Source organism: Balaenoptera ricei, chromosome 18 (assembly GCF_028023285.1).
Source record: "Balaenoptera ricei isolate mBalRic1 chromosome 18, mBalRic1.hap2, whole genome shotgun sequence".
Lineage (NCBI taxonomy): Eukaryota > Metazoa > Chordata > Mammalia > Artiodactyla > Balaenopteridae > Balaenoptera > Balaenoptera ricei.
In genome coordinates this window covers 83736837-83755512 of record NC_082656.1, presented here as the reverse complement: position 1 = coordinate 83755512, position 18676 = coordinate 83736837, and the positions used below count along the sequence as shown (strand labels likewise).

The 18676-nt window shown below is 54.7% G+C and overlaps 1 protein-coding gene and 1 long non-coding RNA gene across 11 annotated transcripts in view; one reads left to right on the top strand and one right to left on the bottom strand.

Annotated features, from left to right (window-relative positions):
* Positions 1-17285, bottom strand: part of TMEM255B (transmembrane protein 255B) — a 32056-nt gene extending 14771 nt beyond the window's left edge. Inside the window, exons 1-3 of one of the 10 annotated variants that reach the window (XM_059903023.1) lie at positions 17090-17285; positions 10578-10720; positions 7873-7935 (exon numbers count right to left, since the gene is read on the bottom strand). In XM_059903023.1, coding sequence (XP_059759006.1) covers positions 7873-7935; positions 10578-10720; positions 17090-17144 — 261 coding nt within the window. In that variant the 5' untranslated portion in view covers positions 17145-17285. Of the gene's footprint in view, positions 1-7872; positions 7936-10577; positions 10721-11666; positions 11916-17089 lie in introns of those variants that run through there. The other 9 variants (XM_059903027.1, XM_059903028.1, XM_059903022.1 and 6 more) reach the window with 9 other exon arrangements.
* LOC132352689 (uncharacterized) lies at positions 7-1202 on the top strand. Its single transcript, XR_009498850.1, has 3 exons — positions 7-100; positions 336-481; positions 1071-1202. It is a non-coding gene; the product is annotated as an uncharacterized LOC132352689 (long non-coding RNA).
* Positions 17286-18676: the final 1391 nt, after the last annotated feature.

Genomic DNA, 18676 nt, shown 5'->3' with positions numbered 1-18676 from the left:
AAAAGCCTGGGCTCACACACGCGTGTTTCTGCAGGACCATCTCCTGGAACACACGGGGACCCACGCTTGCCAACAGGACAAGGCAGGGGGGTCTCTGCAGGTCAGAATCTGAGGGGACATGCGTTTCGCTCCCACACCCCACGGCCAGACACCCACCCCCTGATGTCCCGAAGGACAGGGCTCGCTGTTCGTTTCTCGGTTCTGCCATCTGACGGCAAAAAGCCCCACTGTCACTCCACGTGCATTTCTCTGCTATTATCAAGGCTGAGAACCTGTTCTTACGTCTGTTGGCCATTTCTTTAAATTTTTTTCTCTCTCTCGGGAAACAATTTCAGGTTTACCAAAACAGATAGTAAAAGTGGTCCCAAAGTTCCTGTATGTCCTGCTGCTGGAGACACCGAGTGTCCACCCTGCCCACCACGCCAGGACCCCTGTGGCAGCCACGAGCCATGGCGTCAGTGCATTTACTCCGTCCTAGAAGGTGTGTAAAGTAACCGGGATTTCCAACCCAGACCTTGTGAACAACAAGCTGCGAGCTAGAGCACGATGCGTGCGTGCGGGTCGTCTGCCTTCAGCTTGGAGAACACGGCCAGAAGCTGCCTCCCACCACCCGCGTTCCTTGGCTGCTTCTTTCCCCGTGGCCGAGTCAGGCTCTGGGGTAACTGACCTGCACGGCCTCACCCTCCCACCCTCGTCAGCCTGAGGGATTTGTTTCTTCAACAAAGCACAGGGATTGGCATGAAGCGTGGGCTGGCTTGACAGACTGCAACTTTGATTTCCGTTTTGACGTGAGGCTCCCAGTGGCTACTCAAGGGACAGAATGGGCGGGAGGGCCACACAAGGCTGTCCCAAGGGGGAGGGTGGCCGGGCTCCCTCCTGGCAGCCCACAGGCCTGAGGCCCAGCCCCGCACGTTGCTTCCAAGTGAAACCTGTCCCCTGACGCCGCACGTCAGAGCTGTCGCCCAGCCTTGCGGGCGTGTCTGCCCTGCTGACCCCTTTGATCTTGTGTCCCCATCTGGAGAAGGAGCCGCGCGGCTGACCTCTCCATGTGTTGGATCCACGCCCTGCAGGTGCTGTGTGGATGCAGGTGTGACCAGCCCGGCCGCTGCCCCTGGCCCTTCCCCCACGTGACACTTCTGACAGCAATGAGGAATTGAACAAAAGGGACCTTGGAGACCCCCCTGCGGGGAGCCACGCAGAACCGTGCCTGCATCTGAACAACAGCAGCGAGCTCGCCTTGGGGCTCTGCGGGGCCCTGGTCAGACCCACGTTGCACCCAGGTGCTCCAGGTCCACGTGGCAGGAGCTGCCCTGAGACACGAGGGGGGGGGGGTCCCACCCCAGCAGGGCCTCGATGCCGAGCAGGGAGGCCAGGGGCAGACCCTCCCTCATTTCGGGGGAGGAAGACCGAGTGGTCCCTTCCCATGAAGTTACTGCACACAAACGCAACGTGGCTAGCTAAAGAGTGGTGGGAAAATCACTGCAGAAACCACACCGGACCGAGCCTTCCCAGGCTTGTACTGCCCTGTGACAAACTACATGAAAACACATAAAAGACTCAGACGGCACTTTTTCGCCGTCCCGTGGACCCAAGCGGGCCCGCGTCTCCAGGGAATGAAAGGCCTGCGTCTGCTCGGGCTGCCGCATCCTCCCTGGACCCTCCAGCCGCCCCCGGGCTCGCGCCCTTCGCACAGAGACGCTCAGCCCACGGTTCCTGCTTCGTAGAGGCTGGAGCGCGAGGCCGTCCCGTCTCGTCTTAGCAGCGGCCGGAGAGCAGGGCAGCTCCTGTGATTGACCGCAAGGCCCCTGGATGCCGTAGCCCGACGGGAAGGACGCGGTTCCTGCTGGGCAGAGCTTCCGGCCAGAGGGACCCAACACAGAGACGCGACCTGAACAACATCGCTTTGGAGCTCCAAGTCCTTCAGCACAGGGCGCCCATCTCATCCTGACACCCCAGCCGCGTAGGGAGGAAAAGCACCGGTTCTGACCTGGAACTCCCACCCCAGCCTTACGGAGAGGCCACAGCTACAGTCAAGTTCAGACGCAGCCTCGGCCCCTCCCAGACCCCCCAGTAGTTGCGACCTCAGGAAGGGAGGACGACTTTCTGGCACAAAAGCAATGGGAGGGACAAACTGCTCCCCCAGCAAGTGTTCCCCAGCACCCGCTTTGTCCCCGACGCCGGGCTGGCACCGGGTCCAGCCGTGCGCTGGGTCCGGGTACCTGCTCCTGCAGACAGGAGGTCTGCGGCCTGACACCCCTGGGATGGCACCGTTCCCCCTCCCCACCTCCCTCAGGGCCGCTGCCAGTGTCCCTAAGGAGTGGAGCTGTCCCCAGCGATGGCTCTCCTAGGACCAGTGGGTCTGCGGCTCGCCTGGTCACCGGGACCTCGTCAGAAGTGGGTGTCTGCCCAGCCCCGTGTGCTCCAGCAGGGGTGCTGGTTCAGGAAGTCCACTAAGCACTGCAGTCGCCTGAGACACTCCCAGAAGTGGCCCCTGAGGCCCTGTGGCTTCTCTCACCACCAGCGGGTGAACAAAGCCATCGTCGGACCCGCTGTCCTGGTGAGTCCTCCACGCACCAACTCCGTGACCTCAGAGAGCGCCCTGCTCCACGCTGGCCAGTGGCCGGCTCCGACCCAGCTGTGACTCAGTCGCAGTCTCGGCCGAGAGACCCTCAGATCACACCTCCACCGGCTTTCATCCAGGTCTCCACAGAAAGCACACAACTTCCCAAGTGTCTCCTAGCACGCAGGGCTGCCCACAGCTGGGTGTGTAAACGGGTTCTGACTCGTTTTGCACACGTCCCCACGACTTGCACGTGCTCATCAACCTTCAACTGACTCTGCTCGGCTGCCCTTCCTCCCACCACCCTGGAAAAAGTAAAAGAGCTAGCACGACCTCACACGTGGTAAACTCGGCACTGGGCTGACCACACGCATGCTATTGCCCGGGAACCACCAGGGCCCAGTTGACAGCGCTGGGAAAGACACTGGAAGTTCTCTCCTCCAACGCTTCGGGCTGGAAATAGGAAACCGGCCAGGACGAGCAGCTGCGTCTTGGCCAAGGCCTGCATGTCCTGGTCTCGGTCACAGCCGCCACGTCCTTTCCAGGCCTTGCTGCCTCTCAAGCAGCCTAGTGGTTTAACATTAGCACAAGGACCCGCTCACGCCCCAAAGGTGCCTCTCTAATACGAGGGCTGCTGGGCCCGACAGATGTTGCAGACAGGGTCTGTCTGTGGCTCTAGCAACTAAGGAAGGCACTAGATTAGGGTTGGGACTGTGTCTCCTTGTCCTGTCGGGGTCTCTTCTGGGAGAAGCGCAGCTGTTACTCAGTGGGGGAAGGTCATCTTCAAATCTCCGCTGGGCCCACAGAGTTTACTACATTCCAACAGGGGAAAGTGATTTTCAAAAACAAACACCAAAGAGATAAGGGTGTGATAAGAAGAAGGCTGCCTGGAGCCAGATGAACGGAAGAAAGTGGAGACGGGAGCAGTTAGCCCCGACCACAGGGCCCAGGCAAGAGGTGACACGGCTGAACCAGGACCGAGGGAAAGCGAGGGCTGTGAACACGCACTGAGGGGAAGGAGCTCACACCTTAGGGAACTAGAAAAGAAGACCGGACTTAACCCGGAACCAGCGGAAGAAAGGCACTAATAAAGGCTTAAGCAGAGATAAAAGAAACAGAGAACAGAGAAGCAGTGAAGAGAATCGAGGTAACTGCAAGTTGGTTCTTTGGAACTCCTAACAAAATTGACGTGTCTTGCTTGGTTCTCGGCCTTACCTGGCGAGAGCGTCCACCTTCCTGCCCGGCCTGGGAATAGACCTTCCAGCCCTTCTCTGCCTTCACTGCCTCTCCCCTGTCCCCGCCAAGGGCCCCCCAGCTGCATGTACAGGTCGAAGCCCCATGAGTTCAGGGTCTCCCCCACCCCCCAGCCCCAGCCCCCAGCTCAGCATCGTGCAGCTGTTCCAGGAAGCATTTGCTGAAGAAAGAACTGGACGGGTGTGCAGGCCCTTCGGTGGAGCACGGGGCTGGAGGTGGGACAGCGTGTGAACCTGGCCACTGCCCTCCCGCCCCTGCCTGCCAGGACCCCCGTCACTAGTGGGCCCTCACAGGGAAAGCCCAGCCCCACCTGCACAGCCCCCACGTGGGTCACCGTGGACCTCGCAGGCTTCCTCCCCGATGGCCCTCGGATCCCCCAGCACCCCAATGTCTGCCCGCCCAGCCCTCGAGGCCTTGCTGTCTCAGCCCCGCCCAGCTCAGCCCTGGGGGGGCAGAGACCAGCTTGGCTTCTACATGGGAAGGTGAAGGGCCGAGGAGACTCCCGTGATGTCAAGACCCGGAGCAGGGGGTGCCAGAGGGCACAGCCAGGACCCTCTAGCACAACACTCGAAGGAACAGAAGCCCAACAGACGGAGGCCGGTACCCTAACCCTCTGCAGGAAACGCGCTTCTACCGCTAAGTGACGCCCCATCGGTCCTTCTAGTTCAGGGGGTTTTAACCTATGTTCCGGGAAGATTCCAGTGTATGCGCCTGTGTGTGTATCTCTGTGTGTGTGTATGTGTGTCTGTGTGTGTCTGTGTGTGCGTGTATGTGTGTGTCTGTGTGTGTGTCCGTGTTGTGTGTTTCTTGTGTACGTGTGTGTGTGTCTGTGTGTGCGCACGTGCACATGCACGTGCATATGGCTGGGGGTGGGCGGAGGCGGCAGTTAACAAGCTGCTTTAAGCCCTTAACTTCTCCATCCCCGGCCGTGGGGACGAAGCTAGACTGCAGAGCCATTGGTGAAATCAGGGACTCTGATGTCTGGGGAAGGAGAAAGCAAGAACTCATTCATCAATGGGAAAATAGCAAAAGCTGACTCAGTTGAGGGCATTCTTTGGACATCACTGGAGACTAACGCCGTAACGGGCAGAGATCGCGGAGGAGCCATTTGTAATGATTCGATTCCACCCCTTAGCTTGAGCAGAGTAAAATGTTTACAGACAAAATGATACCATGTCTGGGACTTGCTTCAAAATACCACTCAAGATCGGTCATGAGTCAAAAATGGATGAAGTTGGGAGGTGGATACAGAGGGTTTTTTATACTATTCTGTCCACTTCTGCATATATTTAAAGTTTTCTATTGCAAAAAATTAAAATAAAGAGAAAGCAAGGGAAAAGAGAGCGTTCTTACAAATCTAGATGCATTTGAAACAAGCACTGTCTCTAGTTGACATTTTCTCAGCTTGCTATTGTTTCCTTTTGCTACAACTTGAATGTTTTGACTGACCTATGTGCTTCAACACAATAAGTAACAACGGCTACTAGTCTCTGAACACCCGTCATGGACCAGCCCTGCACTGGATATTCTCACATGCGTTAACTCAGATGCTCAACAATCCTGACTGTGAAGAAACTGAGGTTCACGACGGTCAAGATGACAGAGATACTAATGGTCGACACAGGTTTCAGCTCTCACAAATATTAAATTAAATGTTAGATAGTGAAACACGTGTTTATCATACAAGGTGAGTCTGGAGGAATGCTTTTCTGAAAGGGCCGAAATGAGATTCTACAGGCAACACACACAACCTCAGTCAGAAAGCTCTGGTCTATGGAACCTGGTGACCCCATCTTGCCTGGGGTTCAGGGTGGCTTCCTGGGGGGATGGACCCTGTCTGGGGGCTAGGGTCAGTTCTGGATATTTATCCTCCCACTGCAAGGCCCACATTTCTTTTGCCAAAGCCAAAGAAACAGAACTCCAGCAACTATTTTGGAAAGGAAGAAGTTACACTATCTCTGTTTGTAGGTGACATGACCTTATAGATGGACAATCCTCAGGAATCCACTAAAAAACTATTAGAACTAATGAGTGAGTTCAACAGGGTTGCAGGATATACGAGCAACATGGAAAAATCAGTTGTATTTTTATACATTTGCAATGAACAATCCAAAAATGAAGTTAAGAAAACAATTCCATTTACAATAGCCTCCAAAAGGATAAAATACTTAGGAATAAATTTAACAAAAGAAGTACAAAACTTCAACTCTTAGAACGACAAAACATTGTTGAAAGAAATGAAAGAAGATCTAAAGAGATGGAAAAACATCCCCAAGTTCATGGGGCAACACTCCCTAAACTGATCTACAGATTCAACACAATATCAGAAGCTCACAGATCACAGAACAGACTTGAGAGTCTACAACTAAACACACACATCTATGGCCAAGTGATTATCAATAAGGGTGTCAAGACCATCCAACGGAAAAAGGAGAGTCTCTTCACCAAATGGTGCCAGGACCACTGAGTAGCCATATGCAAAAGTTTGAATGTGGACCCCTATCTCACACCATATACAAAATCAACTCAAAATGGACCAAAGACTTAAATGTAAGTGATAAAACTCTTAGAAAACATAAGGGTAATCTTCATGACCTTGGAATTGGCATGAGATTCTTAGAAATGGCACCAAAATCACGAGCAACAAAAGAAAAACTAGATAAATCGGGCTTCATTAAAATTGAAAACTTTTGTGCCTCAAAGAACATCACCAAGAAGGTGAAAAGACAATCCACAGGATGCGATAAAATCCTTGCAAATCATATATCGGATAAGGGACTTGCATCTAGAATATATAAAGGACTCAGATAACTCAACAATAAAAAGACAAGTAACCCGATTTAAAAACGGGCAAAGGACTTGAATAGACATTTCTCAACAACAACTAGAAACAGATATACAGAAAGCCAATCAGCACATGTAAAGAAGCTCAACATCATTAGTCATCAAGGAAATACAAATCCACGATGAGACCCCACTTCACACCCAACAGAATGGCCAGAGTAGAAACAGACGAGAGCACACACTTTACTCTATGGTAAGTCTACGTGTAACATTTTGAGGAGCTGCCAGACTGTTTTTCAAAGTGGTTGCATCATTTCACATTCCCGCCAGCTGTGTGCCAGGCTCCACCTTCTCCACATCTTCACACACCCGTGAAAGCCCAGGGCAGCCGCTGTGATCCTGGTTATCACCATCAGGTGATATTATCATGATATATATCATGATATTATGATATTATCATCATCAGGATGATGGCCAGTGCCGGTAGAAGTGGAAACACCAGCACAGTCTGATACGATGATTTGGAGATGAGACAGAAACAGCATATGGTCCAACCACATCCTCCCTGAACCCTCTCAAAAGTCAACACTGGCTGGCACAATGATTTGGCAAAATTAACTATTTTGAATTAACTAAGAATTAACTATTCTTATAGCTCTCTTCCCCAAAGCGCTGCATCAACAAGACAGATTCCAAATTGAAATGATCAATAAAAAGTCAGGTTTGTAACCCGACTGATCAAAGTTGGCCTTCGTACGTCCCACAGACAAATAGCTGTAGACATGCCCTCTGCAAAGGCCTCTGAACCACAGTTCTCCTGGTTTTCCACTGACCCCTTCTCTCTCCTCAGTCTGGGAGAGCCGTCGTCACACCCCAGATGTAGGAGGAGATGCCAGGGCTCCTGACTCAAGGACAGATATTCATACATGCGTGTTTTTGCCTGAACCTTATACATAAGCATTTAAACTAATTGCCCACCTTCCCAACCCACCCCATACCCTAAACTTTTCTTCCCGTGGCCCAACCTTAGCTGCTAAGACACCACATGAGGTTGTAGAATGTACCCTACAATCCCAGGGGCGATACTCACTTAGCCTAAGATGTGAAAGGCACCCACTCAACCCTGAGTGCTGGGAAGCTAGGCACTGACCCTGGGGGTGCTGGATTGGGGCAGGGGCTTTGCCAGGAACACCCACAGCTATAGGGGCAGCACTCCTCCGCCCCCCGCGTACAGCCCCACCACCCAAATTTGAAATAACAATGCACATTCTTACCATTTGCTTTCTATTCTCCACCAGGTTGATGCCAATAATTCCTAAGAAAGATCCGAAGCCCAGCTGACACCAAAGGAAAACAAGGGAGAAAGCGCTCGGTTACACGCCTGGCAGCCTAATGCCGACAGGGGACAGTAGCCACCCAGCTCAGGACACCCTGGCAACAAGCAAGGCCAGCCATCCCCCCTCACAGAGCCCGAAGCACTAAGTGGCAGGTAGGTTCAGGCCCGTTGGGGTGGGCTTCTTGGGATCCATCAAAGCCAGTGATCGGAATAGAAGCTGCTGAAACAGACCCATCTCATCTTCTGTGTTCAAATGTTTTAACTCCTACGTCAGTTCAACTCTCGATTCCGGGAAAAGAGTGTCACGTGCCCCCCACCCCAACAGGAGAACACCCTCATGGTGACCCATCCTCCACGCCTGGTGGTCAGGGAGAGGCCCGTCTGAGAGCTTCTCCTGGGCCATCGTCGGAGGACGGCTGACCCTCAGGGAGAATCATAGGAAGCTGGAACCAAGGGTGTTTCAGACACGGACACGGCTGACGCCCCTTAGAAATGAGCGTTTGACTCAGGTGAGCAGGCAGACAGGTAATGCTGGGGCAGGAAGAGGTGGTCTGGGGGCTCCAGCCCAGGCAGGAAGGGCACCCAGGGGCCCCTGAGAACCAGTCCGCTTGTTCCTCGGCCTCAGCTCTCGGCCTGGGTGCAGGTGACGCTGGGACATTGGAGAAACACCACGACTGTGCTCGTCTCGCATCACCCGAGTGTGCCCAGGGGTGCCGGCGGCCTCTTCCCCCCACACCCGCCTGGGAAGAATTCCTAAGCTTCCCCTCAGCCTGAAGAACAGAGTTCCAGCAACGCCAGGGGAGGCGTTGACAAGCCCCTCGCCAGGGGAGCCGGTGACAAACCCCTCGCAGATGCACAGGGCCGCCCCGAGACCCCGCACTGGAGCCCGCCCAGTGGGTGACCCTCGGCTCTGCCCGGCCCGTCGGATTCTGAGTCACCATGAGAGGCAGAAGCAGCAGCCTGGGGACAGCCGAGCGACTGACCCACACAGCTGTGGCATCTCTAACCATGGTGCCAGATTTAATGCACTAAAAATCAGACCTATTTATGTCCAAGGATGTCTTTACCTGCAAGTATTATATCTCCAGAGACAGATGTGAATGCACAGATGTAGTTTTCACCAATAATTTAAGAATTCTCAAGGAGTGAGGAAAGATGAGCGTTTTCTTCAAAATATCACAATCCCACTCCACAGTTCAAAATATCACAATCCCACTCCAACATAAATGTATTAAAATACATCTATTAAGTTTCACTAAGTTGCAATTTTTTGGATTTGAAAAAATTCCTCTTTCCAAAACGTTGCGGTGTTTGCACCTTCTCACCCAGTTTCCTCCTGAGACCCGCCCTTGCTGTGAGCCTCAGGGTCGGATGCCGTGTGTCTACGGAAGTGACTTTTATCCACATTTTCTTGGAGCAAACCTCATCGGCTGTGTCCGCCGTTTGCTTTCAGAACCGTTGAGCTGAAGCCAGTTTCACTCTGGTTCTCGGCCAGGAGTCAGGTTCTCTGCGGAGCAAGGCTCTGAACACACCCAGGATGTTCTGAGGGTGACCTCCAGGTGAATCCTGAACCACTGAAGCTTAGAGAACACTGCAAAATCCTACTCAAGACTGATCCTGACGCTCTTCAGGCCACCTGGGGGATGCGTCCTCACGGCCGCCCGCCTCCACATCCCCGGCTCCCCTCCCGTCCAGGACACAGGCCGGGAAGCAGAGTCTCACGAGAGTTCACTGAGAATACTATCTGCACAGATACTATTTATGTAGGTTTACTCAGAAAGTATACACAGGAAGATAATGTAGATTTATAAAGCACAGATAAAATATAAAAATAAAGAAAAATATAAAGAGAAAATGAATGATATTTGTAAAATATTTTAAACTATTTTCATCCTTGCTAAAAATGTTATCAACATCATGACTAATCTGGATAATACCTCTAGTGAGAGTCATGAGATTAAATAAGCTTCATTTTTTAAAATCTTGGTTTAGCACTTTGTGACACAGCCCCTCAGGGCTCTGGTGCATTTGCAGGGCATCATATCTGATAAAAAGCAATTTCACAGACGCTCCCTGAGTGCGATGCAGATGCTTGGAGCAAATTTTACTGCCAACAAATGGACACAATTCCACAGTTTAGAAGTCTGGATGATTCTGGCTTTGGGGGCCGCTGTTGCCGGGTCTGGCTGGGCTGTGGGTTTACCTCGCGGGGTTATTGCCCGGAAGCGGAGGTGAGGACCACGTCAGCTCGTTTTCCTGCTGATCCCATGCGATCCCACAAACGCACCTTCTATCCAGGTTTCGTGGCATCTTTTAAAGCTCTGAGTCCAGTTTCCGAGGGGTGGTTTGCTCAGCTTGGTCTCATGGAGCTAAAATCCAGGTGTCACAGGGCTGGCTCTCCCCGGGCACCCTGGGAGACTCTGGGCCAGGGCCTGTCGCACCTCTTGGCTCCGACCCCTCTCCTTCCCCTCCCCCACCCCTCAGGACCCTGTGCCCCACTGGGCCACCTGAGCATGCAGGATAATTGCCCTAAAACTCCAGCTCGGGGGGCTGGGGTGGAGCGTGTCAGCAGCACACGGACGTCTGTGTCCCCGCAGCCCCCAGGCCCCCCGACCGGCAGACCCCAGGGACCGCGCCACTCACAATGATCCCGGGGTAGTAGCCGCCCATGGTCACGTTCTCCGTCCTGGTGGTGGCGGCGAGGCCGACGGTCAGGATGGAGGTGGACACCACCAGCAGAGACCCCACAAACCACAGGGAAGTCTTCTTTCTTCTCGCAAACCCTTCTGGGGGAGGACAAACAAGGAGCCAGCTGGTAAGGGGTTGGGCTCGGGGAGGGGGGCCCCAGGACCTCGAGCGCATCCCGGGTCAGCCTGGCTCTTTGCTGCAGCCCCGCTGCTCACTGGCATGTGCCTGGGACACGCTCCCCAGGGACACGCTCCCCAGGGACCACCACCGCCTGCTTCTTCCCCGCCCTTCCCCGTCCTCAGAGCGGGACCCCTCGCCACCCCTCCGCCCGCCCTGAGGACTCACCGTCATCTCCTAAAGGGCACCCAGACCCCGCCGGTACCCCTGCACGGCCGCCCTCCCCTGTGGCCCCCACCGCACCCAGGGGTTCCCAGGCACTGTCACCACCCACACGTCCGCTGCCCATCCCCCCAGACGACGAGCCCCGTGAGGGCGGGCGGGGGCCCTGCCTCGTTCCCCGCTGCGTCCCTGCCACCTGAGACAGTGCCCGCGCACAGTAGGTTCTCAGTAAACGTCAGGGGGTGCTGAGCTCTCCCCGGGGTCCAAGTCCCCCGCCGGCCTCCGTCCTGGCTTCGCCCCACGCGGCGGCAGTCACGCCGGCCGCTTATGGAGCATCTGCTCCGCGCCTGGTCTTACTGAGCACTTCACCTGCATTAACACGCACCCCTGGGCCTTGCCAAGCCCGTGACCCTGGACCCTGCCCTACTCCGAGACGGGACAGAGGACCTCTGCACCCGGCCCTGGACCAGGCCGAGCAGGTCCCACACAGAGAGGGGGCACGCTACCCTCTGGGGTGGCCAGCACGTCCACGCTGCTCCGTGGCTGCCCTTGTGCCCCGTGTCCACACCGAGCCGCTCCCCCGGAGGGCCGGCATCCTGCTGTTCTTCCACCTCCTGTGCCTGGCTCAGCGCCAAACACGCGAGTGATCAAACGGGAAGGGGTGGAAAGAAAGTATAAAATTGTGCAGAGCCCGCCGCTGCCCACCTGCACGCCCATCACCCTCTCCCCTTGTCAACAGGCCCCAATTATTGGATGTGGAAACACGCCAGCTGAAAGACGGCATTTTCCAGCCTCTGCTCCAGCTGGGTGATTATGTTCTCAGCAAATAATCTCCATCTCACCAAGGAATGTTGGGTGGGACCTACAGGAAATCTCTTAAAGGAGCCAGTCCCTTTGCCTTTCTCCCCTTCATCCTTCCCGCTGCCTGGAATATGAACCTAAAGGTGGAGTCCCTGCAGCCATTTTGCACCATGAGGGAACCTTGACAGTAGAAGTCGCACCCAAAGAGAGGCAGAGCAGAAAGACAGCCCTGTGTTGTCCACCTCCAAACTTTGATTAGGGAACAGAATTAAATCTCTAGACTATAAACCACTATTTTGGATGTCCTGGTATCTGTAGCCAAACCTAATTTTAACTGTCACAGAACTCAAGAAAGCAAGAAAGGAAACCTTCCGTCACTGGCACCTTCCTCCCTCAAGCCTTGACTTCTGGGTTTTGTGTGAACCGTTCTTCCTCTCGTGTGTCTCAGGGAAGGCAAGGAAGCCTCACTTACAATAACCGTAATTGTAACAATTATTACAGCAATTTGATCTCAGATACGCCTGTTCCTACGTAGTCATCAGCAACCGCACAACGGAGGCAGAGACAGCCAGAGGGCAGGACGAGACTCCACACTGAACACAGCCATGCTGGTGGGTTTCGTTTGTTGGAAGGTTAACCGTCTTCATCCTTGTGACTCCAAAGCAAAACAGGATGAAAGAAAAACGTGGTGCTTCTTCCCACACCAAAGTTTTTAAAATTGACGTGTGTGTGTGTGTTTGGTGGGGAAGCAGCTGCTCATTTGACCTCAACCACTGTCTCAGATGACCCCGGGCCTCCCGCCCAGACTGTGCCTTTGAAGATTTACACATCCGTCCGAAGTCTCCTCAACAAAGTTTAATGGCAGGTCAAGGTCACGCCACCCAAGAACGGGATTGTCACGCATTCAGAAATAAATTACACACAACTCTGAGTCAACGTGCTCACTCAGAATCACTTGGCCAGCCCGGGAACGCCGCTTCTACCCACTGGCCTGGCGAGGGCAAAGCTCTCAGGAAGGTCACTTCATTTCCCGCGAGGCCCTCACCTCCCTTCACCTGCTCTTTCATTGCTGTTTTCTCGTAGTTTTTACTGCAAATATGTAAGAACTGTTGAGGGTGAACCATTTATAGGAGTGTCTACAGAAGCACAGCCACAAGTGCGAGGAGACGATTTACACCTTTGGGACCCAGCGGCCCTGGGGTCCCCTTGGTGGGCTTTTCTCTTGTTCACTATTATTCACGGCATCTTACTTGCAAAGTCGTGTGCATGCAGACAGCAATCACTTATTTTTCTTTGCATGTATTTAGAGCCTGAAACTGAGGATACAAGTACAAGTTGGTTTGCCCCAGAGTCAGAAAGATCAGCGGTTACAGCCGATCTGGGGTGTCTGTAGGGAAACGGGACAGAAATGGCAAAGCCACTTTGAAAATGAGTGAGTGAGAGGAAAAAAGAAGGCTCCCCTCGGGCGACATTCTGCTCTGGGTGATTAACTTTAGAAAGGCAGGTACATTGGGAAAAAATGGACACAAAAGTTAAAAACACATCTTCTATGTTTTGGAAGTTAGTGACGCTGTTACCATGGAAGTTGATGAGACAATCACACCAGGGCCGTCCAGCAGTCGGTGGGGGGGTGGCATGCCAGCCTCCGCCCCGTCCACCCGCCCCCAGGGGTCACCTCTCCCGGTGAGGGTGCCGACCACCCTGCCAGCCCCCGAGCCCCTGCGGATGGACCCAGAGCAGCCCCACATCCTTATCAGCTGCCCCTCCTCCGCTGTTCTTCCTGAAGTTCCATCCCCACCTCTGTTGTAAAATGTGTTTTAAGAGCAGGAAGACTCTTGAAACTAAATTTTCTGGGACTAAGTATTTGAGAAAATTATCAAATGCCCTCCTCCTCAAAGGATTTTGCTATTTTCCCTAATTTAATGCATTACACGTCTATTTATGCTCAAAATAATTAACTGACGTCTCAGCACCTGCTTCAAACCACAGTTCTGGCCGCTGGGCTTTGTCTCTTAGCTCCTGTGGGCCCATCTGGCAGACCTCCTGTGGCGATATTCTGGTTCTGAAGGTTCTTGGCTCCGCTTTGATTTGTCCCTTTAGGGCGGTCGCGTGATGAACGGGGACCTGAGGGGCCCCACCAGGCAAACAGTTTTGCTGGGACCTTGTCAAGTCCGTTAGTGACATTCTGACAGGTTATGTCAAACATCTCCTTCGGGACCACGTAAAGCTTCCTAGGAGCCATTTTCAATATAACTTCACCATTTCACCAGGCTTTCCCTAGTATGACTTTCCCTCTGAAACTTCTACATGATAAAAATCACAAGATGCAAGCTGTCCTCCTTGTCAGGATTCGTATGGCGAGTTCCAAGTTTACCGTGAGGTCTGGAGAGACAGGCAGGTGGGAAAGGAATGCTTCTGAGTGACCTCATCCCAATGACACAAACTGGAATATTTTGATTCCAGGTACAACAGGGATGACAAAGAGAAGAGTCCCAACCTTCAATAGTCTTTATAAATAGAAGGTCTTGCATAAAAAATAAGACAATGAGAAATAGCCTCGAGAAAAGAAGGTAGGGTATCTTTCTAATTGCCGTAAGGCATGTGCATTTTTAGGTCAAGTTTCAGAGAAAAGGGGGTCCACACTGAAGGAAAAAAACAGAACTCCCTGAATTGTTCCCTCGACCTGCCTGCCCCATTAGCAGGAGTCTTACTGTGTGCGTTGTTACAACTGAAGCATCCTTAAGGCGGTGCCCTGACTCCTAGTTAAAATCTCTACTGTTAGGCTTATAGCACTGGTGGCAACTTACACGAACGCTGCCCGAACTGTCGTGGGGCTGCCAGACCTGCTGAGTGATCGCACGCGGCCCCCCGCCCTCTCTGAGCCCTGCAGAAGGAGGACCCTGAGCGCAGGGGCCGTGGGGATCTTGCTTGATGCCGGGTCCCCGAGCCTGTTATCTCCTCATGCTGAATGAATGAGGGAACTTCGGTTTCCTGATCTGCAAAGTGGGGGTATGACAACCCTCTGCTTGCCTGCCTCTTCACTGTGATAAGGATGCGGTGAGAGAACATCCGTGAAAATTCCAGATGCGTGCCTATGCGCATAATGGACATATGGTCGTGGGTGGTGCTAACGTTAAGGTGAATCAGCACTTACTCCTACCCGGTGCTCTCCACCTGGGAGCGGAGGGGGGACGTCTGGGGCTGTGGGGCTGAGGCCAAATCTGCGTCTCACCTGCCTGCTCACTGCTCTCCTGACTCCAGCCTGTGTAGACTGTCGCTCCCCAGGAGCCCTGCCAGCTCCCTGCCCCTGCCGCCTCCCCTCCCAGCCTCCTCCCAGCCTCTTCCCAACCTCCTCAGGCTCCCCTCACAGCCTCGTCCCAAGCTCCCCCAAGTTTCCCCTCCCAGCCTCCTCCCAGTCTCCCCTCCCAGCCTCCTCCCAGCCTCCTCCCAGCCCCCCCTCCCAGCCTCCTCCCAGCCTCCCCTCCCAGCCTCCTCCCAACCTCCCCCCAGCCTCCCCTCACAGCCTCCTCCCAGTCTCCCCTCCCAGCCTCCTCCCAGCCTCCTCCCAGCCCCCCCTCCCAGCCTCCTCCCAACCTCCTCCCAGCCTCCCCTCCCAGCCTCCTCCCAACCTCCCCTCACAGCCTCGTCCCAAGCTCCCCCAAGTTTCCCCTCCCAGCCTCCTCCCAGTCTCCCCTCCCAGCCTCCTCCCAGCCTCCTCCCAGCCCCCCCTCCCAGCCTCCTCCCAGCCCCCCCTCCCAGCCTCCTCCCAACCTCCTCCCAGCCTCCCCTCCCAGCCTCCTCCCAGCCCCCCCTCCCAGCCTCCTCCCAGTCTCCCCTCCCAGCCTCCTCCCAGCCTCCTCCCAGCCTCCCCTCCCAGCCTCCTCCCAACCTCCCCCCAGCCTCCCCTCACAGCCTCCTCCCAGCCTCCCCTCACAGCCTCCTCCCAGCATCTGTAGCTCCATGACCAGGTGCAAGGATGGAGCAGACGTATGGGCTGTCCCCCTCCGCACCTTCTCCACTTATTGGAGCCAGGAAGGGGGTGTCACAAAGACCGGGGTGGGGGCAGTCACCTCGTCACCCCCTCCTTGCCAGGAGAGCCGGGCCTCCCAGAAAGAAGAATGAGCTCATTTAATCATTTCATCTCGACAGCAGCCGTGGGGGGCTAAGCAACCGTCCCAGGGAAAGAGACGAAGGCACAAGGATGCGCCCTCAGCCAACAATTTCCCTTTTATTTTGCTTTTACACAGAATACACCCCCAAGGGCATGAGTGCAGACATGTCAGGTAGAAAATACCCATAATCCCATCCCAGCTACACTCATGTTTAGTATTTTTAAATAAAAAACCAACTCTCAGTATTTTTTAAATTTAATGTTCCTCCTCCTCAGAAAATTCTAAGTCAAAAATGCTATTTTTGAAATCAAGTCATTCTAATATAATGATGGTAATAATTGTAAGTAGTTAATAACTAGTCATAACAACTAGTTGTGATTATAATAAGTAATTGTTTTCCAGGAGGATGGAACACGTGTAGGTCAGTCTGTCACAGAGCATTTGGCTTTAGAGAGCGGTGGGTATAGAATTGTTTCTTTTAGGAAGAAGCCAGATGCCTTGATTATCATTTAAAAATCAAGCAACATCATTAATCTGGTTTTTTAAAAGAGACTTTGCAAAGCCACTGCACACAGGGCTGGGAGGTAAACCCCTGCGTTCTCCGCTGGACCCCCTGTGAAGCGGCAGCCGGACCCCGAGGCATCACCACCCCTCGGCCCGTCCGTCAGAGCCCCGCTCGCCGTGGAACTACCTTTTCTCTTCTTGAAGCCTTCCCGGCCTCCCCGTCAGGAAAACACCCCCATTACTCCCCTCCCGGCCACTTCCCGGTAGAGAGACAAAGGCGCCGGCTTCCTGTGTCCCGCCGCCTGGCTTCGGCTGCATCGGGCTTGGTGGGAAGTCCGCGAATTCGAGATTCCGTGAATTTACGGGTGAGAAGTCTGGGGAGGGCGCGGATGAGGCGGACAGCCGCGCAAAGAATGCCCTAAGGCTTTCAAGCAGGAAGAAGCCACCTGGCCCCACGAAATGACCTTTTCCTAGAAATTTTTGGAGCCTGAAATGGGGTGGAAGAGATGGAAAAGGAGTGGGTTGTAAGGTTTATACGGATCGTCGTCTACTGTTCGTAATAAAGGACAGCGGAGAACGAGACGGGGAGAGACAGGCGCAAAGTCTGGACACTCAGGAAAAAGCGGAGGGAGAGGGCCTGTGCCCGCGCCCAGGGGTCCCGGCGGAGCTCGGGCGCCGGAGGACCAGAGCCTGGTTCACCTGTGCGCTCACCTGTCGTGTCCAGCAGGGCCAGGGGCCCGGGCATCGGCGGCGGGGGCGGCTGCATCCCGGGGGCTGCTCCGGGTGGGAGGGGCTGCTTGCTCTCCCTCTGCGACAGCGACCGTGGGGCGCGGTGGCCGCGAGAACCAGATGCCCGAGCACCGCCCCTCCGGTCAGCGTCTGTCCGCTCGCTTCCTACCTGCGCCCCGCCCCTCGCTCCGCCCCCGCCCCGCCCCCCTGCCCCCCTCCCGGTTTTCCCGGAGCGCAAGCACCGGGGAAGGGAAGCCAGCTCCCACCCACCACCCCCCGCCCCCCGGACTCGGCACTGGCAAACCTTTAAAGGTGGGACGGTGACAGTATTGAGAATCTGGGGGAAGGAACTCGCGTGCGCTGCTGGTGGGATTACGCCCACTGTGACCACTTTGACAGCAGTGTTTGGGAAAGTCGAAGATGGGTCCCTACAAGCCAGCAATTCCCTGCTTAAGGACAAGCCCAAGACCTGTGGTTCCAGGCCCAGGCTGCCCTGAGAATCATCTAAAGACCTTCTGTTAAAAAATTACTGCTGTCCTGAGCCAACCCAGACCAGTCCAATCAGAATGTCTGGCAGTGAAGTAATTGTTAGGAGCCCCAGTCATTCTGAAGGGGTTCCACTGCGACAGAAAAACCCTGACGTGTGAGGTTTGCACACAAAATATGCAACACAGCTCTGTGTGTAACGGCAGAACAACGAACCCCAGGACGAGGGATAGATTTACGTATCCAGTGGTTCACCGCGTGGTGAGGCTTCACGCACCAGCAGGAAAAACTCGAACACAACGTGGAGCAAAGCCGCAGTTCGTGGTGCTGAGGTGAGTGTAACACCACCTGTGGACAGGTTTTAGGCGTGAAAAGCAACACCATTCGCTCACGCTGGCCCTCCGCGGGTTGCATTGGGCACCCACTCCACACGCTAGACACCGTGCCCTGCACTCGGGAAGGACCGATGGACAAAGGTCCTGGTGCAGCGGGCACCCTTCGGAGAAGAGACAGTGGCCAATAAATACAATCACCGAGGAAAATGCGGGGGGTCGGGGGGGCCTGAGACGGCCACACCTGCTGCGGCAGGAGGGAAAGTGTGACTCGGAGGAGGAGGAGGGCTCGGGTCACTGGTCACCAAGAGGAGACGTCCCGCCTGCCCAGAGGGCGTGAGGTGGGGCCGCTCAGCCGTCTGGGAAGGAGCCCCTGGGCAGACCGGGGGCGGGCCTGGCACGCAGTGGGCGGCAGGAGGTCTTAACCCGCGACGCCAGGGCCCCAGGGGAGCCCACATCAGAAGGGTCACTGAGAGGGGTTGTAGGGCAGCAGGATGGGAGCCAGGAGGCCGGAAACGCGGTTAGGATCCAGGGAGAAGTGACCGTGGTGTAGAGCAGGCGGTGAGACGTGGTCACACCAACCGCATACCGTGCAGACACACAGCGGGTGCCCCCTAAACACCTTGACTGTGGCCCAGTGAGCCCGAGTTTGGACTTCTGGCCCCAGAATTGCACGAGAATAAATTGTGTTGTTTTAACCACAATACACAGTGGTACGTGTGGGGCTTAAGGGCTCTAAAGCAGAGCTTCC